At 37.1% G+C, this 26,763-nt stretch overlaps 1 protein-coding gene across 2 annotated transcripts in view; it reads right to left on the bottom strand.

Moving 5' to 3' along the window:
* WDR70 (WD repeat domain 70) overlaps positions 1 to 26,763 on the bottom strand; it is a 292,024-nt gene that overhangs the window by 86,506 nt on the left and 178,755 nt on the right. For both annotated transcript variants that reach the window (XM_021076961.1, XM_021076962.1), the window contains exon 10: positions 16,364 to 16,538. In XM_021076961.1, coding sequence (XP_020932620.1) covers positions 16,364 to 16,538 — 175 coding nt within the window. The remainder of the gene's footprint in view (positions 1 to 16,363; positions 16,539 to 26,763) is intronic.

Genomic DNA, 26,763 nt, shown 5'->3' with positions numbered 1-26,763 from the left:
GATCCAGTGTTGCCATGAGCTGTGGTATAGGCTGCAGACAAGGCTTGGATCCCTCATTGCGGTGGCTGTGGCATAGGCTGGTGGCTACAGTTCCAATTAGACCCCTAGCCTGAGAACCTCCATATGCCGCTGCGTGTGCAGCACTTACATCATGTAAATCAATGAAACATATCATGTAAATCAATGAACATGTAAATAAATGAAACTAGAACACACCCTCACACCATGAACGAAAATAAACTGAAAATGGCTTAAAGACTTAAATATAAGACATCATCAAACTCCTAGAAGAAAACATAGGCAAAACCTTCTCTGACATCAACCTTACGAATATTTTCTCAGGTCAATCTCCCAAAGCAACAGAAATAAAAGCAAAAATAAACCAATAGGACCTAATCAAACTGACAAGATTTTTCACAGCAAAGGAAACCAAAAAGAAAACAAAAAGATAACTTATAGAATGGGAGAAAATAGTTCCAAATGGTGCAACTGACAAGGGCTTAATCTCTAGAAAATACAAGCAACATATACAACTCAACAGCATAAAAGCCAACAACCCAATGGAAAAATGGGCGAAGGACCTGAATACACATTTTTCCAAGGAAGATGTACAGATGGCCAACAAGCACACGAAAAAAATGCTCAACATCCCTGGTTATTAGAGAAATGCAAATCAAAACTACCGCAATATACCACCTCACACGAGTCAGAATGGCCATCATCAATAAGTCCACAAATAACAAGTGCTGGAGGGGGTGTGGAGAAAAGGGAACCCTCTTGCACTGTTGGTGGGAATGTAAGCTGGTACAGCCACTGTGGAGAACAGTATGGAGGTACCTTAGAAATCTATGCATAGAACTACCATATGACCCCGCAATCCTACTCTTGGGCATATATCTGGACAAAATTTTGCTTAAAAAAAGACACATGCACCTGCATGTTCACTGCAGCTCTATTCACAATAGCCAAGACATGGAAACAACCCCAATGTCCATCGACAGACAATTGGATTAGGAAGATGTGGTACATATACACAATGGAATACTACTCAGCCGTAAGAAAGAACGAAATAATGCCATTTACAGCAGCATGGATGGAACTAGAGACTCTCATACTCAGTGAAGTAAGTCAGAAAGAGAAAGACAAATATCATATGATATCACTCATATCTGGTATCTAATATACAGCACAAATGAACCTTTTCACAGAAAAGAAAATCACGGACTTGGAGAATAGACTTGTGGTTGCCCGGGGGAAGGAGGAGGAGTGGGAGGGATTGGGAGCTTGGGGTCAACGGATGCAAACTACTGCTCATGGAATGGATTTACAATGAGAAACTGCTGTATAACACTGAGAACTATGTCTAGATACTTAAAATGCAGCACGACAATGGGGGAAAAAATTATGTATACATGTATGTGTAACTGGGTCCCCATGCTGTATAGTGGAGAAAAAAAAATAATAAAATAAATAAATAATGCTTCGGTCAAAATAAATAAATAAATAAATAAAGATGTGGTGCATATATACAATGGAATATTACTCAGCCATAAAAAGGAATGAAATAATGCCGTTTGCAGCAACATGGATGGACCTAGAGATTATCACACTAAGTGAAGTTAGTCAAACAGTGAAAGATAAACATCATATGCTATCACTTATATGTGGGACCTAAAAAATGGATACAAATGAACTAACTTGCAGAACAGAAACAGACACACAGACTTTGAAATCAAACTTTTGGTTACCAAAGGAGACAGGTAGTGGGGAGGGATGGACTGGGGGCTTGGGACTGGCATATGCACACTGTGGTATATAGAATGGTGGGCTAACAGGGACTTCCTGTATAGCACAGGGAACTCTACCCAATATTCTGTGATAATTTATATGGGAAAAGAATCTAAAAAAGAATGGATGTGTATACATGTATAACTGAATCACTTTGTTGTACAGCAGAAATTATCACAACATTGTATATCAACTATACTTCAATAAAACCTTAAAAAACGTTTTTCTGAGTAAAATAGGGTTACCATATGATGTACACGGCAACTGGCTTCCTGACCATCTGTCCCACAAGCATCTGGGTTTTCTACCCAGGGTAAAACATATATAGCAAAAATTAAAATTCTTTATCAGACAGTTTAGAGTGAGAATAATTCTTTATCAGACAGTTTAGAGTGAGAATAATTCTTTATCAGACAGTTTAGAGTGAGAGTAATTCTTTATATAATTAACTATAAATAGAGTGGTAACTTTAAAAATACTTCTGAATTAAGATATGATCCTTGCATTACTTTGTAGGAAAGAGCTGAAAGCCACAAAATCTCCAATAAGGAACAAAACTGGTAAATATTTAAAATATTCTAAATTGCTGAGGTTTAAGAGAATCTTGCAATGCCCTTTAAAATGAAAATAGAAGGTTCTAAGAAGTCTTAAGAAATGTGGTAAGGCTGGAATTATTAGAAGACGAAGAAAGAAGATGGAAAACAAAATAAAGCAAAACAAAAAATCCTGAAAAACAAAACAGGAAGATTCACTGTTGCACCAAGAGTCTGGGAGCTCAAATCATCACCGGTTACATCACTTCTCCAGTTGCAATGAATCAAAGAGTAAGTTGAAAGAGAATGCATGCAGAGCAGAGAACTGTTTTACATGTTTGGCTCAGACACTACTTTCTGTATATAAAAGCCCTACTAGTGGCTCTATTGAGTGAACATTTAACATTTACTATTTTGTTTATAGTGGTTAAAGCAGTAATGTTTGGCCTCGTCAGCTTACAAAATAAATCATAGCTGTCCTGAAGCTGAGAAACATGGCTCGGGAAATATCTCCCCTGGAGAGAGGCATCCCTTATATAGGCTTTCGAGAGACTATAGCCATCCTGCAGAGTCTGACCATTTTAGACGACATAACAGCCCTATCTAGACAACCACAAAGGGCTTTGTTGTGCTATGGAAAGCACTAAAAGTCTTTTTTTTTTTTTTTTTTTTTTTAAGAAGTAGGAAGCATTTACTTCATGTTGCCAACTGACACAAGATAATATTAGAAGTAAAACTAGCTCTCCAAAATTAACTAAAATAACACAAAATCAAAGCAAGTTTTCATGCAATCCAAATTCTCAGTGCTTACACAGCCTACTTACCATTAGAAAATCAAGCACAATGAAAGAGGTTGATCAAATGTGTTTTCTGGAATTATTTTCCAAGTTAAGATATCCGTATTATACCAGTGTACAACTATTTTAAAAGGCATCATTTAACATAGTATGAAAAAATTCTCTCTCCATTAAATTTTACCCATTTGTCAATTCTAGCTCCAAAAAATCTTCAGAATCCAACATCACCTTCACCACTACCACCCTTGTCCAAAAAGTGACCTGGGCTGCAACAGCTGGCCCCTCGCCAAGCTCCTTGCCTCCACCTTTCTTCCCCTGTAGTTTATTTTCCCTGCAGAATGCCCAGAGTGAGTGTTTTTAAAATGCATCTTAGATACTGTCCTTCTTCCAAAATCTGTCTAATGGCCCTCATTACCTTCAAAAGAGTGTCCAAACTTCTTTACACAGCCTCCAAGACAGTACTTGATCTGACATCCTCCCACCCCAAACTTTCCCAGTTCTCAGTCTCTTCCCTGGTCAGGAAGATACTTTATTATTAATCTGATTTGTGAGTATGGGAATGAACTGAGAGTGCTTGGCTCAGTTCTCCCCTCTTCCCTCCTGGGTGAAAGCTCGCTTAGGGGGTAATTATCCTCTGCGTCTCCCTGTCCTGAGTCTTCCTGGGGCAAGCCTAGCTGGGCAAATCTGTCCAATTCCAGGAGTTAAGTCAGCAGGCACTTTTGGCTTCCATCCTCCTTCACTATCTATAACAAAGGTGGATTCTGGCCTTCATCTGTTATGCTTTAGTGATTAGTCTTATTTCTTAATTTGTTTAGAACCCATGTAGGGGGAAGGGGTATTAATTATTAGGGCTACCAAAAAACCTAATACACTGAAAAAAACACATATGCAAGGCCCACACACCTTATGTCTGAGTACAGAAAAGAATCTAGAAATGTTTGTCTCTGGGTAGTGAAGCTATAAGTGACTTATTATCTTCATACCATATGCTTTTCTAATTTTGGATGATTTCTTTTCTTTTCTTTTGGTCTTTTTGAGGGCTGCACCCACAGCATATGTAAGTTCCCAGGCTAGAGGTCGAATCGGAGCTGTAGGTGCTGGCCTACACCACAGCCACAGTGATGCAGGATCCAAGCCACATCTATGACCTGTACCACTGCTCACAGCAATGCCAGATCCTTAACCGACTGAGTGAGGCCAGGGATCAAACCCACATCCTCATGGATACTGGTCGGGTTGGTTACTGCTGAGCCACAACAGGAACACTGGGATGAATTCTTTAAAATCAACTATGGATTATTTTAATCAGAAAAAATAGCCAAATAAACTTTCTTTGAAGGCAATTAAAGAAGACAAAGCCTGGGACCAGGTTTTCAGTGGAAATTATGAGCCATGTTTTGGATACATATCTTATAAAATTGAAAACAGAATTACACAATGATTGTCTCTAATCATGATTATGAAAATGCAGATAAAAGTGTCTTATCTTTTTTACAAACATTTCATAATTACTTTCGCTTTACTATCTTGACTAAATTCAAGTTACCAAATAGCGACAAAAATAACATTGATATAATCTCTACAGTCCCTCTGGTTTCTTTATTCAATGTAATGAAAATATAAGATTACACTAACTGCTTCCTTATGATGTTTATACATTTGACTCCATAACAGCAGCTCATATTTTAAGCTGTAGGTTTTTAGTTCATGACCGATTTCCTTTTTTTCTGTCCTAAGTATCAACACACATCCATAAATATTCATAGAAATGTTTGACCCTTATCACATTTAAGGCAAGATTCTTCAGTTTTTACTTACAAGTTAAAATTCTAGGTTAACTCAATTTTAATTTTTCTTTGGGCTTCCCTGAGCAACTTTGGTCAATATACGATCACGTAAACCTAAGAATTGTGTGTGTGTGTGTGTGTGTGTGTGTGTGTGTGTGTGTGTGTGTGTGTGTGTCTTTTTAGGGCCACACCTGTGGCATACAGAGGTTCCCAGGCTAGGGGTCCAATCAGAACTCTAGCCGCCAGCCTACACCACAGCCAAAGCAACCCAGGATCTGAGCCACATCTGTGACCTACACCACAGCTCATGGCAACGCCAGATCCTTAACCCACTGAGCAAGGCCCGGGATGGAACCCACGTCCTCATGTATTCTAGTCAGGTTTGTTAACCGCTGAGCCACAATGGGAACTCCTAAACCTAAGAATTTTTTTCACATATTATTTTTATCAGTTATATTTTTCCTCCTATAAGTCAATGTCTGTGCATTGAGGCCATGCGTAAGTTTTACCTTTTTCAGGATACTGCACAAGGCCAATCAGATACCATTCCTGCCATAATGCTATTGCACAGTCATGATGCTGTATTTACGGACTAGAAGATTAAAAGAAAAAAAAAAAAAAAAAAAACAGGAATTCCTGTTGTGACTCAGCAGAAACGAATCCGACTAGGAACCATGAGGTTGCAGGTTCAATCCCTGTCATCACTCAGTGGGTTAAGGATCCAGCATTGCCATGAGCTGTGATGTTGGTTGCAGACGTGGCTCGGATCTGGCATTGCTGTGGCTCTGGCGTAGGCCGGCAGCTGTGGCTCTGATTAGACCCCTAGCCTGAGAACTTCCATATGCCAGGGGTGCAGCCCTAAAAAGACAAAAGACAAAAAACTAGACAAAACAAAAAAAACACTTCTTTTTAAAATCAGATTAGGTTGTTCTCTGGCCTTCTTTGATGGTGAGATCTCCACCAGCAGCAGGGGCTTCAGGAGAGAGGGGGCAGAGCAGTCAGTGCTCATCAAAGTGGTAAAGGATAATCAGGAGGGAACAGATTTGATTTTAAAAAAAAGTTTTTCTACTTATGGAGAAAGTCGTAGAAGATACTCAAAAGCTGGTTAAAGACCAATTGAAAGGCTATAAGTGTCAGTCTGAGGAAATGGGAACTATATTCGGTATGTGGTCAGCACCAAAGCAGTGATTACTATATTGGATGTGATTTAAATGGGGTATACCAGACAGGATGGATGGAGAAGGGATATCCAACAACACAGGTGAGAGGTGATCAAAGTCTGAAGTAGGCAAAGGAGAGGAATTGAGGGGGCAGATGTGAGGGACACACTAAAACATGAAATTTACAGGAGATAGAGGATATTCTGGAGTTCTAAATGGAAAAATTGCAAATTAAGAAAAATAGCAAAGTCTGGAGTTTGGTAGTGCAGCAGGTTAAGTATTCAGCCTTGTCCCTGCAGTGACCTGGGTCATTGCTGTGGCACAGGTTTGATCCCTGGCCCAGGAACTTGGACATGCTACAGGCCAGACCAAAAAACAAAAAAGAAAAAGTGAAGTCAAAAAGGAAGAGTGAGTTCTAAAGGAAACAAGGAGCTGTGTTCCAGGTATTTTGAGCTTAACATCCTGGTGGGGTTGTTTCACAGGCAACTGAATGTGCCTTCAGAGCACAGAAGCATGTGTAGGATGGAATTAAGAGAAACAGATTCAGGCAGCTATCACTGTTAGTGATGTGATCCAACTCAAATTGTTCATCTGCTTGACAAGAGACCAGGAAAGACGATGTTCTCTTACTCTAATATGGAGACAGTGGGAAACACAGCCTAGGAAGGAGGCTGAGAATAATAAAAATGACAAGGTAGCCATTGTCACGCATGTCAAGGCCACCACATTGCCTGGAGTTTAGAGAGCAAGAAGGAAGCTGGCAGGAGAAAAGGTTGTTTCAAAGAGTGATACTGTCAACAAGGAGAACAAAGACGAAAAAGTAGTTGAATTTGGTGCTTAGAAAGTCTTTTTTTAATTCTTAAAAACACTGAGAGACCTGGACAGCTGCATGCAAAGCAATGAAACTAGAACACACCCTCACACCATGCACAAAAATAAACTCAAAATGGCTGAAAGACTTAAATATACAACAGGACACCATCAAACTCCTAGAAGAAAACATAGGCAAAACACTCTCTGACATCAACATCATGAATATTTTCTCAGGTCAGTCTCCCAAAGCAATAGAAATTAGAGCAAAAATAAACCCATGGGACCTCATCAAACGGAAAAGCTTTTGCACAGCAAAGGAAACCCAAAAGAAAACAAAAAGACAACTTACAGAATGGGAGAAAACAGTTTCAAATGATGCAACAGACAAGGGCTTAATCTCTCGAATATATAAACAACTTCTACAACCCAACAGCAAAAAAACCAATCAATCAATGGAAAAATGGGCAAAAGACCTGAATAGACATTTCTCCAAAGAAGATATACAGATGGCCAACAAACACATGAAAAAATGCTCAACATCGCGGATTATAAGAGAAATGCAAATCAAAACTACCATGAGATACCACCTCACACCAGTCAGAATGGCCATCATTAATAAATCCACAAATAACAAGTGCTGGAGGGGCTGTGGAGAAAAGGGAACCCTCCTGCACTGTTGGTGGGAATGTCAACTGGTACAGCCACTATGGAGAACAGTTTGGAGATACCTTAGAAATCTATACATAGAACTTCCATATGACCCCGCAATCCCACTCTTGGGCATCTATCCGGACAAAACTCTACTTAAAAGAGACACGTGCACCCGCATGTAAATTGCAGCACTATTCACAATAGCCAGGACATGGAAACAACCCAAATGTCCATTGACAGATGACTGGATTCGGAAGAGGTAGTCTATATACACAATGGAATACTACTCAGCCATAAAAAGAATGACATAATGCCATTTGCAGCAACATGGATGGAACTAGAGAATCTCATCCTGAGTGAAATGAGCCAGAAAGACAAAGACAAATACCATATGATATCACTTATAACTGGAATCTAATATCCAGCACAAATGAACATCTCCTCAGAAAAGAAAATCATGGACTTGGAGAAGAGACTTGTGGCTGCCTGATGGGAAGGGGAGGGAGTGGGAGGGACCGGGAGCTTGGGCTTATCAGACACAACTTAGAATAGATTTACAAGGAGATCCTGCTGAATAGCTTTGAGAACTTTGTCTAGATACTCATGTTGCAACAGAAGAAAGGGTGGGGGAAAAAATGTAATTGTAATGTATACATGTAAGGATAACCTGACCCCCTTGCTGTACAGTGGGAATATAAAAAAATTATTAAAAAAATTTAAAAAATTAAAAAATAAAATAAAATCTTCATTACAATGATAAAAAAAAAAAAACACTGAGAGAGACTGTACAATGTCTTCTGATAAGTCGTCCAAATACCAGTTTTCCAGCTTCTTCAGGGCCTTTGAAAGCAAAGTAGGTGAGGTGTCTGTTTTGTCCACCGTACTATCCCCAGAACCTTGAATGGGACTTGGGCCAGAAAAGGTGCTTAATAACGGCTGTGGAATGAATCACGTGATCTCTCTACTTTCCTTCCACGTATCGGCCCCCTTGTCTTCATTCCCTCCCTATTGAGCTAAGAGTCCATGACCTTACACATGTCGACCAACTGTCTTAGCAACATTCTAAATTAGAGGGCTCCAATATCCTTCCATTACATGTTTCCCACTTTTCTCTCCACTGAGTTTTTAGGATCTTCTCTATAACACTAGTGTCCTGAAATTTCATGATGTGTGGTTGGATGGGAGTCTTTTTCATTCATCATGCTGAGCATCTGATGCGCTTTTCCTATGTGGGAAAAAATGTTTCCAGTTCTGAGACTGTGAGGGAGGTGGGGAATGGTCAGAATCCTTTCTTACCTAACTGCATTCTCTCTCCTCTTCTCTCTTTCTAAAACTTTCTGGTCAAATGTTGGGCCCTAAATTGACCCTTAAGTCTATCTTTGCTTTCTCACTGTTTTGTTCTACTTTCAAGATTTCCTTGACTATATCTTTCACTACTCCTATGGATTTTCCCTCTAGTATCATCTATTTATTTTCCAAGAGCGCTTTCTTGAACTCTTAGGGTTCACAATTTTTTTGTAGAATTCTTCTTTAGTTTCATGGCTGCAATATTCTCTTTTCTCTCTGAGAATATTAACTATAGGAATTTTTTTCCCTTGAAATACTCTTTGATTCCCACATTATCTCTCTCTCTCTCTCTCCCCTCTCTGAGATTACTTTAGTTTCTGTATTTCCTGTTAGAGGACTTCTTCAAATGTCAATTGATCCTTGTCTGTCCATAAATACATAAAAGTAAGGCACTAAAAAGCTGATTAGAAACACTATGTCAGGAGGTCAAAATCTTTTATAAAGGGCCAGACAGTAAATATTTTAGGCTTGAAGGGCTAGATAATCTGTTGCAACTACTCAGCTTTGCTACAGTAATGCAAAAGCAGCCACAGATAATACAAAAATGAATGAGCAAGGATGCTCTAATTAAATTTTATTTATGGACACTGAAATTCTAATTTCATGTAATTTGCATGTGTCATGAAATATTTTTATTTTAATTTCTTTTAAACCATTGTGGTAGGCAGCATAGTGCCCCCCCCAAGAGATTCCTACCTCCCAATTACTGCAGCTTATGAGTATGTTATCTTACCTGGCAAGGCGGAATTAAAACTTCAGATTAATGTTGCTAATCATCTGATCTTGAAATAGGGAGATTATTTGCATGGGCGTACTGTAATCACAAGGGTCTTCAAAAGCGGAAGAGGGAAGTGGAAGAGAAGGTCATGGTTTTGTGATGTGAAAAGGCCTCAATTCACTATTGCTCGCCCTGAAGATGGAGGAAGGGGGCCACCAGCCAAGGAATATGGGTAGCTTCTAGAAACTGGAAAGGCAAGGAAATGAGCTCTCCCCTGAAGCCTCTAAAAGGGAACATGATCCCACCAACACCTTGACTTGGAGTTCAGTGAGACTTGCAAAAATCTATGTAAGTGTAAGATAAGACATTTATGTTGTTTAAGCCACTAAGTTTGTGATGTTTGTTAGAGCAGTCATAGGAAAATAAGACAAGCATTTAAAAACGTAAAAACGTAGCTTGCAGGTCATACAAAAATAGGTGCTGGGCTAGATTTGGCACAAGGGCCATAGTTCACTGACCCCTGGAATGGCACTTGCACCAGACTGCCTAGGATTGAACCCTAGTTCTGCCACTTACGAACTGTAATTTTGGGTAGGCATTACAGCTTCTCTCTGTCTTAGTTTCTTTATCTGTAAAATAATGACAGTAATACTGCTTCTTTGGCGAGATTGCTGTAAGGATTAAATACAATATTACATGTAAAATGCTTTAAACGCTGCCTGATTCACAGTAAAAACTCAGTAAAAACTAATAATAATAACAATAGCAGTAATAGTCATCATAATAACAGTAATAGTAATATCAGAGGAGGGGGAGATGAAACACTGTTCTAGATGAAGATTTTTTTCACCTTATCTCAGCTTTGCTTGGAATACAAATTCCCTCTAACAGATCTGTCCCAAAAATACTTCTTCAGTCTTCAGCGGCAGTGAGGGAAGGTGAGAGAAGAACAGGAAATGGCCACATAGGGTAGAAGAGGGAACTGCGGGATGAGTTTGTCTTGCATGGGCTTGAACCAGCCTATGGTTTCAGCTTCCTCTAGTCGGGCAAGTCAGTTAGCATTCACCCATCTGGTTTCTAGCTTCCAAAAGTGTCTTGACTTCTCTTTTCTACTGTCATCTCCTCTCTAATTCTTTTTGTCTGTGTGGGTTTACGCGTTTAAAAATACCTCTCCTGTCATTTTAGTGGGGTTTCAGGAAGGAGCAGAACTGAATGAATGTGTTTAAGTTACCACGCATAACTTGAAGTCTTAAATTCAATTATTCTATTATTTCTGCCCTCAAAAAATAAGGATAAGAATCATCTACATTTAAAAGAAAAACTTTTAACCTAATTTTTTCAAAACCAGTATACTCTCATTTTTTGAAAGGTTGCTTCCAATAATACGTGACATTTTACAAGACAGCATTAGAAGTAAAACTTTAAAACTTTCACTAAAATAACTGACAAATTAGAACTTAACTTTGGGGCCTACAAGTAATTTCACATAGTTTTAGTGGTCTGTTTGTACTCTGAATCAATGACATTTTTTTTTACAAAGCGAGCTTTGAAAAATACTCATGTTAAAAACACTACAGAATAAGCTATATGTCGTATGTTTTCCCTTGAATGTTTATTTAAAAATAATTATAATTCATATCTACTGAAGCACACTAATCAATGAATACAGAGAGCTCTAGGTTATTGATGGTGGTTGTATTTTCATACAATGAATGACTGGCTCTAGCAGGGATCTACATTCTTATTTTGCTAAATCATACTTTTAGTCACCAAAGAATCTGTTAAACTCAAATTCATGACACTTTCACAGCCACAGTTAAACAGCATCCTGAGATCTAATTTTACCCCTCTACAAAAACTGTAAATCGCCTAGAAGCTAAAAAGAAAGGAGGAAGAAGACCAACAGTTATGAAAACCTGTTATGTGCAAGTCCTGTTCTGGGTGCTTGAAATCCATTACCTAATATAATCCTGAGAATAATCTGACACGGTGGAGATCATGCCTTCAGTTCATGAATAAGTAAAATGAGGCTACAGAGAGCTTAGGAAGCTCAGCACTGAGGGTCAGGAAGTCTCAAGGATGTATAATGCAATTGTATGTCTCAGGTGTCATTTACAAAACGTGCTAGAGAATTATGCAGTAGACTTTTAGCTATCCACATATACTTTCTAAACTCCAAATATTAGGCCTAATGAAAAGATGAAAATCCATATGTGTATTTTTAACATGACTCTTTATATTTTTTAATAGAAAGAACACCATTTTTTCTCAAAGGAAGGTACTAGAACAATTTTCTAAGTCACTTGGTTTTTAAAAATTGTTTTTAAAATATCATTTTTTTTCCTCTGTAATGTACTTTCCCCCCAGTGGTCAATATTTCACTGATTTAATTTGAACAACTAATAGTGGGTAAAAGTTGTGAATTATTGTTAAGCTATCAGCCTTTGCAAAAAGAAGGGAAAAGACACCTTTTTATCATTTGTCTCATTCTTGGTGAGGTGGTAGGTGCTCAAAAAGACCAGGCGAAATGTTCCTGATCTAGCTAGCTAGCTAGATGGACACAGATACAGAGCTATGGGAAAAAGTGTGGAAAGATATATATCAGGTAATCTACAAGCCCTAGGGGGTAGAGATTGGATAAGGAAAGTAGAAAAGATGCAATTAATAAAATAATAGTAGTAATAATAATTATTATTTTATAACAAGTCTATATATTATGTGTGCAAAATTATGATTCCACTTAAATAAAGCCAATGAGAAAATTCCATTGAGAAAAGCCAATGGGAGCTGTGTCTGCTATTATAAAATTGTCCATGTTATACCTTCAAGTATAAAAAAGCACACTGTATATTCTCTCTATATAAAAACATTTGAATCTGTGTCTATATATAGTTAGAGAGATATTTTATAGATATATATAAAACATATATTAATAAAAGGAAAAGTGTAGAAGGCCATAAATTAGCCTAACCTTGAGTTATCAGAAGGGGATTGGAGATATTTAATGAACTGTGGAACACTGGACGCAAGCTACAACTGGTGACTTTTTCTCCTGTATCCTTTCTCCTTCATACTCCGTTCTCTTACTCACCAGGGGCTTGTTTGCCCAGAAGCTTATCTCCTATGTAATTACTAGCTCCTGCCCCAGCTTTCTCTCAACGATACTAACCATTTTCTAGCACAGCTGAGAGAATGTGGGCACTGATAAACCACCACGCTGGAGAAACGGCTCTGCAGTAGCTCACGGGCTTGAGGCTTTCCTGATAAGGGGTTGGAGTGTGTGATCATTTTCCTAAAAGGACTGCCCTAGAATCTGGGCTAGGGTGGCAGGCCAAAGGAGCAGTAGGAGGCAGTCAGGTGAAGAGTGGGTCAAGTTGCTGGTAGTACCCTATTGCCAAATCAAATTTCAAATATTATTCCCTCCCACCACCTGTGTCTAGGGAAGGCAAAACTCCGTGAATATAATGGGTCTGCATTTTCCTGCCAAAATCTTAGTCAACAAATAGTGACTGCAATACAAGGAAGTACAGCATGTACTTTTAGTAAAGGGTCTAGCATATTGTAGATTCTTGATAGATTTCAAAGAGGTCCAACACAGCTTTGAGCAAAATATGTCCAAAGAATTTGGTAGGTATTTTTATACAAACAGAAAAGGTTACTAGGTATTCATAAGACTACATAAGCTGGAATCTTTTAAAAGCCAGAAATTACACTTGAGAGATACACGAAAACAGCTTTTAAAAACCCACCTATATTAATATAGATGATGCATTTATTCATATAAGGATACATCAAAAATTACTTCAACTTCTCCCTCTCTCCCTTCCCCCTCCCTCTCTCATATCTCTATTTCATTATATTTCATGTAACAAAGATCTTCATGCTACTATTTTTAATGACTTTTTAGAAATAAACTGACAGTCTCATTTTATATTACCTGTTCAGAATACATTCATTCAATCATTCAGTCCCACAAATAGTCACTAAGAATCTCTTAAATACTAGATATTGTTATTTGCTCTGAGACTACAACGGGGGACAAAATAGACAATAACCCTTCCCCTCATGAAGCCAATATCCTACTGGAGGGAAACAGCAATAAACAAGCAAAATATTTAGTTCAGTATGTCAGATGGTGATCAGCACTCTGGAAGAAAATAAGAGGGCTAGAGAGTGCCACTGGTGGGGTGAAAGTTGGAATTGTATATAGCGTGGAGACAGGAAAGACCCTGATGAAAAGACAAAATCTGAGCAAATTACTGAAAAAGGTGAGGGAGAAAAATCATGTGAACACCTAAGAGAAGAAGGTTGGAGGCAGAAGGATTCAACATATGCCAAGGCCCTGAGTCAGAAGGCATGCTGTTACCTCCCCAATGTCATCTCCCTGTATTCTGCACCACCCTCACTTGACTCCAACCAAGCACTGGCCTCCTTGCTGTTGCTCAAGTTATGGGGGGTGAGGGGACAGGTAGGTAATGCAGACCTGCAGAAGCTACCTGAAGGGATCTTATCAAACTGAAAGACAGCCCATCATCCATCATATGACTGAGAAGGATGCTGGACACACAGTTCTCTTGGGCAGCAATGTCCAATAGAACCTCCTGCAGTGAGGAGAATGTTCCCTATCTGTACTGTCTAATAAGTAGCTAGTATGACTGAGGAACTGACATTTTAATTATATTTTATTTAAATTACTTTAAATGTAAACAGTCAAATGTGGCTAGTGGCTACCATATTAGCCAGTGTAATTCTAGAATAAAAGTAGGGCTTGAAAACAGAGGAATTTATCATTGATGGACATCGTACTTCTAAGAAAAGAAATACGTTTCATTTCATTTGCTGAAGTTCAAGCTGGTCCAAGGAGAATTCTAAGTTTAAATATGGCAATTACGACAGCTTTACTTAATTGTCACGAAACATATGTATTGACCATTATTTTCCATGTAGTTATTTGGCTAGTGTGTGGAAAAAAAAACATTATTAGGCTTTCTTACTCAGCTTTAGTGTCTCCCTGTAGATGATTTGTTATTGCTGAAGTAATAGTTAAGAAATTTTTTAATCTATTTTTAAATAAAATTGTTTCCTGCTAGCAAGTTTTTCCCTCTCAATTTGATTTGTTTCCAGGTGACATACAAACACATAAATGTAAAAATATGAATGAAATATAATGAATAGGATGTAGTATAATAAACTACATATTCATGCATCATTAAATTCTCACTAAATAGGATCAAATACTGTGATTAGAAGAATGGCCTAAAAGATTTGCAATGGGGGAAACTGGCATTCAGATAGCTTTGTTTTCTACACAACTGGGTAGGAGATATACTAATTATTTCAAGAGATATGTAACGCCAGTCTTTAAAACCTTTATTCAACTTTATGGAAATACATGGGCTCTAAGAAAAAGGCATATATATGTTTATATATACACACATACATACATATATATATTATATACACATTCATGTATATATGTATATATACACATACACACTATACCAAATACATCACTATTAAAACTACATAAGAAAACTTCATGTTTTAGAATTTCTATGTTTAAATCAACAGCATCCAGAGAAGATGAAAGCCAGTTACTAAAAAATTTATTGCTTGCTTAAAACACAGTTTACAATTCAAAGGATTTTTAAAATCTCTGAGCTGTTATGAAGCTTTATGGGGTTTATAGTGGAGATGAAAACAGAAATAAAAAGATCTGACAAACAGAAAATGCCAAAGATATTTCCAGCATTATCAACATGGATTCTTTTTTCCCTATCATTACTTTTTACCTTCTTCCAAGAAAACTGACTCTAACTCATCTGCCTGAAAAGACAACTTCATTTCCTAGGGCCCCTTTCATAATGTAAATGCTTGACGTGCAATTTTATATGAAACAATATTATTTTTATAATTTTTTAAAAGAATGAGAATGTAAACGCTATGAAGTTAGGAATTTGGGATAGTCTACAGTATTTCAAGTGTCTAGTAGGTACTTAATAAATCTTTATTAATAATTTGACTAGAACCTTTTATTAAAATAAGATAACCCATTTGTATTACAACATTAGTATAGGTTTTCATTTAACACTTGTAATCTAGAATCATTGAAAAATTCGTGCTTTATCATCTATACATAAACACAAAAGCCCTTTTTAAAGCTAATTCACAGAATTAGCCAAGGATTTTATATTCATTATTTCTATGGTTATAGAATTCTATGATCCCTTCCAATTCCAAAATTTATTTATTCTAATAATGACCTGAAACTGAAAAGAGAAAACCTGAAACCTATTCAAATGGAATATCACGGAATATCAGAATAGAATATTGTTTAAATTGCTATAGAAATAATTGCATAACAACTGATGGATGATCATCATGGTTACTTCATGGTTTTCTTAAATCTTTTAAAGGATATTTTTCTAGCTCACTGCTTAGTATTGTTTGATATTACCGTCAAATCCTTCACGTTCAAAATCAAGTATATTGAGATATCATATAATAAGGTGTATTGTGCTTTTAAAATTTTATACCAAAAGATCTAGTTTATTTTAAAAACAAAATGTAATACACATTGGAAAATACTGAGCTGGAATGTTTGCTAACATGCTGTTTACTGCAAAAGTTCCAATGTTTTATCAACTAATACTGAAGTTTAAATTAGGGCTAAACTCAGGAAATTGACCCTCATAATATTTTAACACATGTTTGTCTTTATAAGGTGGTTCTCTTCTAAGAAAAGTGGACTTAAGTGTCCTTGACTTACAGTCAAATTTCGGTCCCAGATCTGTATGCTTCCATTCTGGCAGGCAGCTGCTATGAGGTTTCCATCTCTACTATATGTGCACGTGGTAGGAACTACTTTTTTACCCTGCATTGTCCGTGGTTTAAACACACTTTTTTGCTTCTTCGGATTTTCAACTTCCCACGTCCTCACGGTTCTAAAAAGAAAAAGGAAATTTTCACTTATAAAAAAGGAAGGATTTAAGAATATAAAAGAGCCAACAAAATATTGCTTCACATTTTAAGCATATAAATCTAATATTTTTAATGTATTTAATATGTAAATACTTTAAAATTTTAAATAAAACGTGCACTGTAAAACACTGTCCACTTACAATTGAGGTTACTCACTGAAATAAAGTGAACCATCCAAATTGTGTTGTCATGAAATCAAAGAGCAAGTGGCAGATTTCATTTCAAATCTATCACTTAGTTCTGACCCTCTAAAGCAGTAGCTTCCAAATAATTTTGACTACACACTCTGAACAGTAAAACTACATACACACATTAATTTCTGAATTACTTACATGTGTTAAGACACTGTTTATAACATACACCAGAAAATATATTGAAAAAAAAAATGGTCACGAAAAAATGATGTCCTGCTCTAGGGCCCAGGCAAATAGCTCCTGCCTCTGGCAGAGGCTGTCTGCCTCAAGTTTCCACAAAGTAACAAGTAATAGCAGTTTAGAGCTAGGGCAGGGACAAAATGCCCTCTTGCTCACAGTCCCAGGGAAAGGAGTACAGCCACCTAGGGCAGAATAAAATCTGTATGAGAAAAAAAAAAAATACAAGAAAACAAAGATCAGTGACTTCATGGCAGAAACCATCCGAGCTAAACTACCACAGAACAACATCTCTAATGTTCTGGGGAAAAAAAAAAAAAAAAAAAAAAAGCCAATCTAGTATTCTATAGCCAGAAAAAATAAATTTCAAAATAAGGTGGAATACTTTTTCAGACGAACAAAAGCTGAGATAATTCATTTCCATCAGATTCGTACTATAAGAAATGTTAAAGGAAATTATTCAGAAAGAACAAATATGACACAAATGTAAATCTAAATCTACACTAAGAAGTGAAGGGTGCAACATATGATAAAAATGAAAGTAAATGTAAAAGACACTTTTCTAAATGTTTAAATCTCTTGAAAATATAAATGGCTATAAAGCAAAAATAATAATATTATAAAGTTTGTAAAATAAGTTCAAGTAAGTGACATGACCAAAGTAGCTCAAAGATTGGGAGATAGTAATGAAAGTATACAGTTTTATACTATATATTTGAAATGGTAAAATATTATTTGAAGAGAGATTTTGCTACATTAAAGATGTATATTACCAACCCTCAAGCAATTGCTAACACACTTTTATAAAAAATACATAATAATGGAGAACAAAATGGAAAACAAAAATTAATCCTATCAAAATAGGAAAAAATATAATGGGATAAATACAAAATAAATAGCAACATGGTAGGTTTAAATCCAACCTCATCAATAATTACATTAATTGGAAATGGCCTAAAAATTCTCATTAAAAGGAAAAGACTGTCAAATTGTATTAGATAAAAGCAAAATTCAGCAGAGTCTGTGTTAAAAAGTACATAAGGAGCTCCTGTCATGGCTCAGTGGTTAACAAATCCGACTAGGAACCATGAGGTTGCGGGTTTGATCCCAGGTCTCGCTCAGTGGATTGGGGATCCAGCGTTGCCGTAAGCTGTGGTGTAGGTTGCAGACATTGTTCACATACCACATTGCCATGGCTCTGGCGTAGGCCAGTGGCTACAGCTCCAATTAGACCCCTGGCCTGGAAACCTCAATATGCTGCAGGTGCGGCCCTAGAAAAGACAAAAAGACAAAAAGACAAAAAGACAAAAAAAAAAAAAAAAAAAAAAAAAAAGCACATAAAAACCTTTAAATATAAAGACCTAATCGTTTAACAGTAAAAGGATGGAAAAAAGATGTGCCATATAAACATAATCAAAAGAAGGCTAGAGTGATTATATTAAAGTCAAAGTGGACTTCAAAACAAGCAATAAAACTAGAGACAAAGAGGAAAATTTCATAATGCTAGAGTCAAATGATCAAGAAGACATAATGATCCTAAATGTATATCCTCCTAATAACAGAGCTTCAAAATATGAAAGCAAACTTAATAGAAATAAAAGAAGGAGTTCCCACTGTGGTGCAACAGGATTGGCAGCATCTTGGGAACGCCAGGACAAAGGTTTGATCCCCAGCATGGCACAATGGGTTAAGGATTCAGTGTTGCCACAGGTGTGGCATAGGTCACAACTATAGCTTGGATCTGATCCCTGGCCCAGGAACTCCCTACGCTGCAAGGAGGCCAAAAAAAAAAAAAGAAAAAGAAAAAAGAAAAATGAAATAAAAGAAGGACTATCAAACCCATAACTTAGAGCAAACATATATCTATACACTTTTTTTTTTTTTTTTTTTTTTTTTGTCTTTTTGCCTTTTCTAGTGCCGCTCCCATGGCATATGGAGGTTCCCAGGCTAGGGGTCTAATTGGAGCTGTAGTCGCTGGCCTACACCAGAGCCACAGCAATGCGGGATCCGAGCCGCATCTGCAACCTACACTACAGCTCACGGTAATGCCAGATCCTTAACCCACTGAGCAAGGCCAGGGATCAAACCCGCAACCTCATGGTTCCTAGTTGGATTCATTAACCACTGAGCCACAACAGGAACTCCAGCAAATGTATATCTATACGCTTTAGCACTCCTCTCTCAGTAACTAATGGAACAAGAAGACCTTCTCTTCCTAAAAAAAAAAAAAAAAAAAAAAAAAAAAGAGAGACCTTAAAAACTCTACCAAACAAGCTGAGCTAATTAACATTGACATAACACTTCACCCTACAATTGGATGCACATTCTTTTATACATTGAACATTCATCAAACTAGACCACATTATGGGCCATAAAGCAAATCTAAACCTACTAAAATGACAGAAATCATAGAAGACATGTTCACTGACCAAAAAATAAAACAAGATATATGATCCATAACAGAAATGTATCTGGAAGTATACCTCTTCCAAAACATTCGGAAATTAGTAAATACAATTCTAAACAATCTATGGGTCAAAGAAAAAATCAATCATAAGGGATATTAGACAACACTTTGAATCCAAAAACATGAAAATACAATATATCGAAATTCATGGTATTCAACTAAAGCAGAGCACAAAGGGAAAAATCAGGCATTAAGTGTATCTGTTAGGAAAAAAAGGCCTCATATGAATTACCTAAAATTCAAACTAGAAAAAAGGAGAAAATAGTAAATCCAAAGCAAGCAGAAGGAAATGAGAATACACAAGAATAAAACAAAAAACAGAAAACCAGAAGAGAAACCAAAAGCTGGTTCTTAGAGTCGATCAATACAATTAATGAACTTCTGGGTGAATTTATGAAAAAACAGAAATTGGAGCCAAACCCCCATATCTTGATGTTTAATTATGTAAATTAAGTATATAATTTAAAATCTTCCCACTAAGGTGACTTCATTGTTGAATTCTACCATATATTTAAGAAAGAAATAATGTCTTAAGAAAAGGCTCCTTACTGAATGGGAAAAGATATTTGCAAAGATATATCTGACAAGGGGTCAATATCCAAAATACACAGAGAACACATACAGCGTAATATCCAAAAACACAAACAACCTGATTTTTAAATGGGCAGAGGATCCAAATAGACATTTTTCCAAAGAAAACACATAGATGGTTAAACAATACAAGACAAAATGATTAACATCAAGGAAATGTAAATCAAAACCACAATAAGGTATCATCTCACACCTGTCAGAATGGCTATTATCAAAAAGACAACAAATAACAAGCATAAGCAAGGATGTGGATAAAAGGGAACACCTGGGCACCGCTGGTGGGAATATAAACTGGGCAGTCATTATGGATAACACTATGGAGATTTCTCAAGAAATTAAAAATAGGGGAGTTCCTTTTGTGGCTCAGCAGGTTAAAAATCTGATTAGCATCCATGAGATTCAAGTTCGATCCCTGGCCTTGCTCAGTGGGTTAAGGATCTGGCATTACCATGAGCTTCAGCATATGTTGCAGATTCAGCTCAGATCTGACATTGCTGTGGCTGTGGCATAGGCTGGCACCTGTAGCTCCGATTTGAGCCCTAGTCTGGGAACCTCCATATGCTGCAGGTGCAACCATAAAAACAAAAACAACAACAAAACAACAAAAACCAGAAACCATACAATCTAGCAATTCCACTTCTAGTTACTTAATCCAAGGAAAACAAAATACAATTTGAAAAGACATATGTGCCACCATGTCCAAGGCAGCTTTATTTACAAGAGCCAAGCTATGGAAGCAACCCTAGCGCCCAATAACATTATGAATGGATAAAGGTGTGGTTATATATACATACATATACAGATACAATGGAATATTACTCAGCTATAAGAAAGAATGAAATTTTGCCATTTGTGACAATATGAATGGACCTAGAGAGTATTATGCTAAATAAAATAAGTCAGACAGAGAAAGACAAATATAGTATTATTTCACTTACACATAGAAATTAAAAAAACAAGACAAATGAACAAACAGAACAGAACAGGTACAGAATCATAGATAAAGAGAACAAACAAGTGGTTACCAGAGGGTAGGAGGTGAGGGAAGGAAAGGAAAAGGTGAGGGAGATTAAGAGATACAAACTTCCAGCTGCAAAATAAATGGGTCACAAGTATGAAATGTACAGTGTGTATTATAGTTAATGTAAGAGATGTAAGATATAGTTAATGTAATATAAGCTACATTAATGTAATGTAAGATACAGTTAATGTACAGTGTGTATTATAGTTAATGATTAAGAGATATAAACTTCCAGTTGCAAAATAAATGGGTCACAAGTATGAAATGTACAGTGTGTATTATAGTTAATAAATATGCAATCTTTATATGGTGACAGACAGTAACTAGGCTTTTCCCGGTGATCATTTAGAAATGTATAGAAATAGCAAATCACTATGTTATACAATCAGAATTAACATAGTATTATAGCAAAAAATATACTTAAAAAATAAACAAACACAAGTTCCTGTGTCCATGAGGATGTGGGTTCAATCCCTGGCCTCACTCAGTGGGTGAAGGATCTGGCATTGCCTCAGCTGTGGCATAGGTTGCAGATGCAGCTCAGATCCAGCGTTGCCATGGCTATGGCATAGGCCTGCAGCTGCAGCTCCAATTAGACCCAAAGCTTAGGGACTTCCATATGCCACAGGTGCAGCCCTAAACACCCCCCCCCAAAAAAAATCTCACAGAACTAGATCAGATTTGCAGTTCCAGGAGTGAGGAATTGGAGGAAGGCAGGCAGTCAAAAGACACAAACTTCCAGCTATAAGATAAATGAGTACTAGGAACAGAGAATTAACACTGTGGTTATGTTATACATGAAAGTTAAGAAAGTAAATCCTAAGAGTTCTCACCACAAGAAAAAAAATGTTTTCTATTTAATTTTGTATCTATATGAGATGCTGGATGTTCACTAAACTTACTGTAGTGATCGTTTCATGATGTATGTAAGTCAAATCATTATGCTGTACTCAAACTTATACAGTGTTGCATGTCAATTATATCTCAATAAAACTAGAAGAAAAAACAAAAATAAAAACATTCAGAGTTCCTGTCATGGTGCAGTGGTTAATGAATCCTACTAAGAACCATGAGGTTGCGGGTTTGATCCCTGGCCTTGCTCAGTGGGTTAAGGATCCAGCATTGCCATAAGCTGTGGCGTAGGTCGCAGATGCGGCTCGGATCCTGCATTGCTGTGGCTCTGGCGTAGGCTGGCAGCTACAGCTCAATTAGACCCCTAGCCTGGGAACCTCCATATACCTCAGGAAGCTGCCCTAGAAAAGGCAAAAAGACAAAAAAAAAAAAAAAATCCAATATTAAGCAAAAAAGGAAGGAAAGAAGGGAGGGAAAGAGAGAGGGAGAGAGGGAGGGAGGGAGGAAGGAAGGAAACTCTACAAACTCTATCAGAAAATAGAAGAGAACACTTCTCAATTCATTCTATAAGGCCAGCATTACCCTGATGCCAAAACCAGTCACTACAAGAAGACAAAACTATAGACCCATATCCCCAGTGACACAAAAATTCTTAACAAATTATCAGTGCATAAAACTGGCAGTGTATAAAAATGATATTATGACATGATTCAGTGTTATTTAAACCAGGAATGCAAAGGAGGATTGGAAGGACTGAAAAAACAGACTAAAAAGGGAAAAAAGCTATCTGATTATCTCAATTGATCAAAACAGGCATTTTAAAAAATTATATATGTATGACTGGGTCACTTGCTTACAGCAGAAACTGGCACAATATTGTAAATCAACTATATTTTCATTTAAAAATACAAAAATAATTCAAGGGGAGTTCCCGTCGTGGCACAGTGGTTAGCGAATCCGACTAGGAACCATGAGGTTGCGGGTTCGGTCCCTGCCCTTGCTCAGTGGGTTAACGATCCGGCGTTGCCGTGAGCTGTGGTGTAGGTCGCAGTCGCGGCTCGGATCCCGCGTTGCTGTGGCTCTGGCGTAGGCCGGTGGCTACAGCTCCGATTCAACCCCTAGCCTGGGAACCTCCATATGCCGCGGAGCGGCCCAAGAAATAGCAACAATAACAACAACAACAACAAAAAGACAAAAAAGACCAAAAAAAAATAATAATAATTCAACATCCACTCCTAATTAAAAATAGAAACAAAATACCTCTCAGTAAACTAGGAATAGGATGCAACGTCTTCAACCTGATAGAGTACATCTATGAAAAACTTACAGGTAATATATTTAATGGGAAAGGCTGAATGCTTTCCTCTTACACTTGAGAACAAGGCAATGAACTCAAACCATCACCATTTTTTTATACTGAAGATGCCAGCCAATGCAATAAGGTAAATAAAAGAAATTAAAGGCTTACAGAATGGAAAGAAGAAATAAAACTTTTTAAGAGAGACCACAGGATCATCTATACAGACAATCCCAAGAATCTACAAAAATGCTACTAGAACTAATAAGTGAGTTAGCAAGGCCACAAGATACAAGGTAAATAATCAAAAATCAACTTTATTTCTCCTGCCTAGCAACAAACAACTGGATGCTGAAATTATGAAAATAATACCATTTATAATAGTATGATTAAATATGGAATCTGTCAAGATATGCATAGTATTTGTATACTAAAAACCAGAAAACATTTATGAGAGAAACACAAATGAGAAGATACACTATATTCGTGGGGTCAATACTGTTAAGATTTCAATTCTTCCCAAATTAATCTTCAGATTCAATGCAATCTCAATCAAATTCCAACAGAATTTCCTTGGGGTAGAAACTGAGAATGCTGATTCTAAGAATCACATGGAAATGTAAACAACTTGGAACAGCCTAAACAACTTTGAAAAAGACCAAAACTAGTAAACTCACTCTATGCAGATTCCCATATTACCTCTTAACTTTATAACACCAATCACCTAAGCTATAATTATGTATATTGACATATACTTCTTCTACAAGAAGAGTTCCTCTGGAGCAAGGGCTCTGGGTTTTTGTTTGTTTGTTTTATTTTATTTTATTTTTATTTTTGTGTGCTTAGGTTCTACCCCATCTCTTGAATATAACACATATATATAATAGAGATGTAACACATACTAAGCCCCTAATAATGGATTGTTGAACGGATGAGAGATTCACTGCCTATCCAAGTTTTTATTGTTGTTATTTGTTCAAAACTCCCCACAGCATATGGAGTTCCTGGGCCAGGGATCAGATCTGAGCCACAGTTGTGACCTACACCACAGCAGCAGCAATGCTGGGTCCTTTAACCCACTGTGCTGGGGCAGTGGATCAAACCTACGTCCTGGTGCTGCAGAGATGCTGCCAATCCTGTTGCGCCACAGGAGGAATTCCTATCCAAGCATTTTAGCAATCAATTTTATTGAAATATAAACAACATACAGTGAAACACGATTTTTTTTTTTTTTTTTTTTTTTTTTTTGCCATAGCCAGAGCATACAGAAGTTACTGGGCCAAGGATTGAAGTACACAAGCACACCCAAGCCAAAGTGGTGGGTTAATCGCTAGGCTACCTGAGAACTCCTGCAATTGATTTTTAAATGTATAGTTTTCAAGTAGCCAGCATCTGCTGTCAAAAATTTACCATTTATTCCAAATGAAGGGTTGCTTTTTGTTTTTGTTTTAATAACTGTTGCAAGTCTTCCCCCTAAGCTTTGCTTAGGAATTTAATCAACTGTTTAACATTACCAAACCCTGCTTTTCAGAGCTGTGGAACCCAGTGCCTGACATAAGACCGCATTGACTGATTTTAGGAATTACTAACTAGCAAAATATAAGCTCAGAAAAGGCTTTGGGAAGTTCCCATTGTAGCTTAGCGGAAACGAATCCATGAGGACACAGGTTAGAACCCTCGCCTTGTTCAGTGGGTTAAGATCTGATGTTGCCATGAGCTGTGGTGTAGGTTGCAGACACAGCTTGGATCTGGTGTTGCTGTGGCTGTGGCGTAGGCCAGCAGCTGCAGCTCTGATTTGACCTACAGCCTGGGAACTTCCATACACTATGAGTGTGGCCCTAAAAAGAAAAAGAAAAAGTCTACAAATAACAAATGTTGGAGAGGGTATGGAGAAAAGGGAACCCTCGTGTACTGTTGGTGGGAGTGGGAATTGTTCCACTATGCATTCCCCCGGAAACACGGGGCAGCCAAAAGAGGAAAGAAAGGGAAAAAAAAAAAAAAAAAAAAAGAATCTGACTGCAGCAGCCCAGTGGAGGCAAATGGGTTAAAGGATCCAGTGTTGCTGCGGCTGCAGCGTAGGTCACAACTGTGGCTAGGATTCAATCCCTAGCCTGGGAACTTCCACATGCCTCCGGTGTGGCCATGAAAAAATACATAAAATAAAACCTTACCCCCCCTCAATGTAGTCTGTACTGTTTACTTGTCTCTGTTCGTTAAGTTTTCCACAGTTAATATGCACAAAAGTTGAGAAATACTTCATGTGACTTTTCTTTTTACCCTCAGCTCTACAACAGTGGGGATAAATTATGATAGTTTCTCTCCCTCTCTTTTTTTTTATAACTGAACATTTCCAAAAGTCAAATGATACTTCAAAACTATGATATGAAAGGCCCCACATAAATACTATAAAGTATCATTTTCATTATCTGGCTTGTTTAAAGTTTTTCATCTCTAAAACTGGGATAATAATACCAACAATGAGGGGTTGTGAAGATTAAGTGAGATTAGGGATATAAACGTGTCTAGGACAGTACTTAGAACACAGTAGGCCCTCAATAAATACTAGGTTCTTTCTGCTTTTCCTCTTAGGCCAAAAATAAAATATTAATGCTAATAAACCCAACAACTAAGTATGGTCCATTTATTTCAGTGGTATATTAACAGGTTGAGCTGATTTTCAAAATAACAGAAAGAAAAAAAAATAGCTAACCTAGCATATAGATGTATGAAATATAAATTTACATAGCATTCAATGTGACTAATTACACTATGGTTTTATGGCTCTGATTCTCTGAATCTATGCCTGAAAAAAATGGATGTTAAAGTGCTAGGCCATTAGGTATCTGTCAAAACATTTTATGCTGAAGAACACGTATTTTGAAACTTGGAGTGAGATCTGGTCTTGTAAAATTAAAACTGTGTTTCATTTAAAAAAAAAAGATTTAAAAATAGAAGAAGGATCTGCCTGAGCCTTTGTGGACACAAAATGAAAACACCCAGAAGACAAGAAAAAGACACAGGTGGGGTCATTACATCGCCCCAGGCACAAATGCTTTCTATCTTAAAATTTTGAATTCTTTCCAGATACAAGTTCTAAACTTTCTGGCATCTGCTGCATAAATGCATCACAGCATTTGGCAGAAGTTAAGGGAAGCATTAATTTTGCATGGAAATCACTTAAGAGATCTTGGTTTAATTTTTCTCGAAAGACTACACAAGCAGCGTGAGTGATGTAAGAATCTGAAACTCAATGGCTATATTGGCAGAATAAATCCAACAAGAACAACCTTCTCTTCCAAAGTGCCCAAATATTAAAGGTATTAGCCCACAGAAATGGGGAAAGTGTTTGAACTTCTATATAAACCCACAATAATCTTTATAAACATACATAATTCACATTATACACACACAGTAATTGCAATAAAAATGTAGTTCCATTTAGGAGAAATGTATTTCATGTTAATGTTCTGTACTTATAATTATTAAAATTAGGTCTTACGAAATCTTGACTTAGAGTAAGGATGAACACTACAATAAATAACAACTTATACCCTTACAGTATGGCCAACTGATTTTCAACAAAGATGCC

Source organism: Sus scrofa, chromosome 16 (genome assembly GCF_000003025.6).
Source record: "Sus scrofa isolate TJ Tabasco breed Duroc chromosome 16, Sscrofa11.1, whole genome shotgun sequence".
Taxonomy (NCBI): Eukaryota; Metazoa; Chordata; class Mammalia; order Artiodactyla; family Suidae; genus Sus; species Sus scrofa.
The sequence above is the reverse complement of the archived record's forward strand: the minus strand, read 5'-3'. Positions and strand labels throughout refer to the sequence as shown.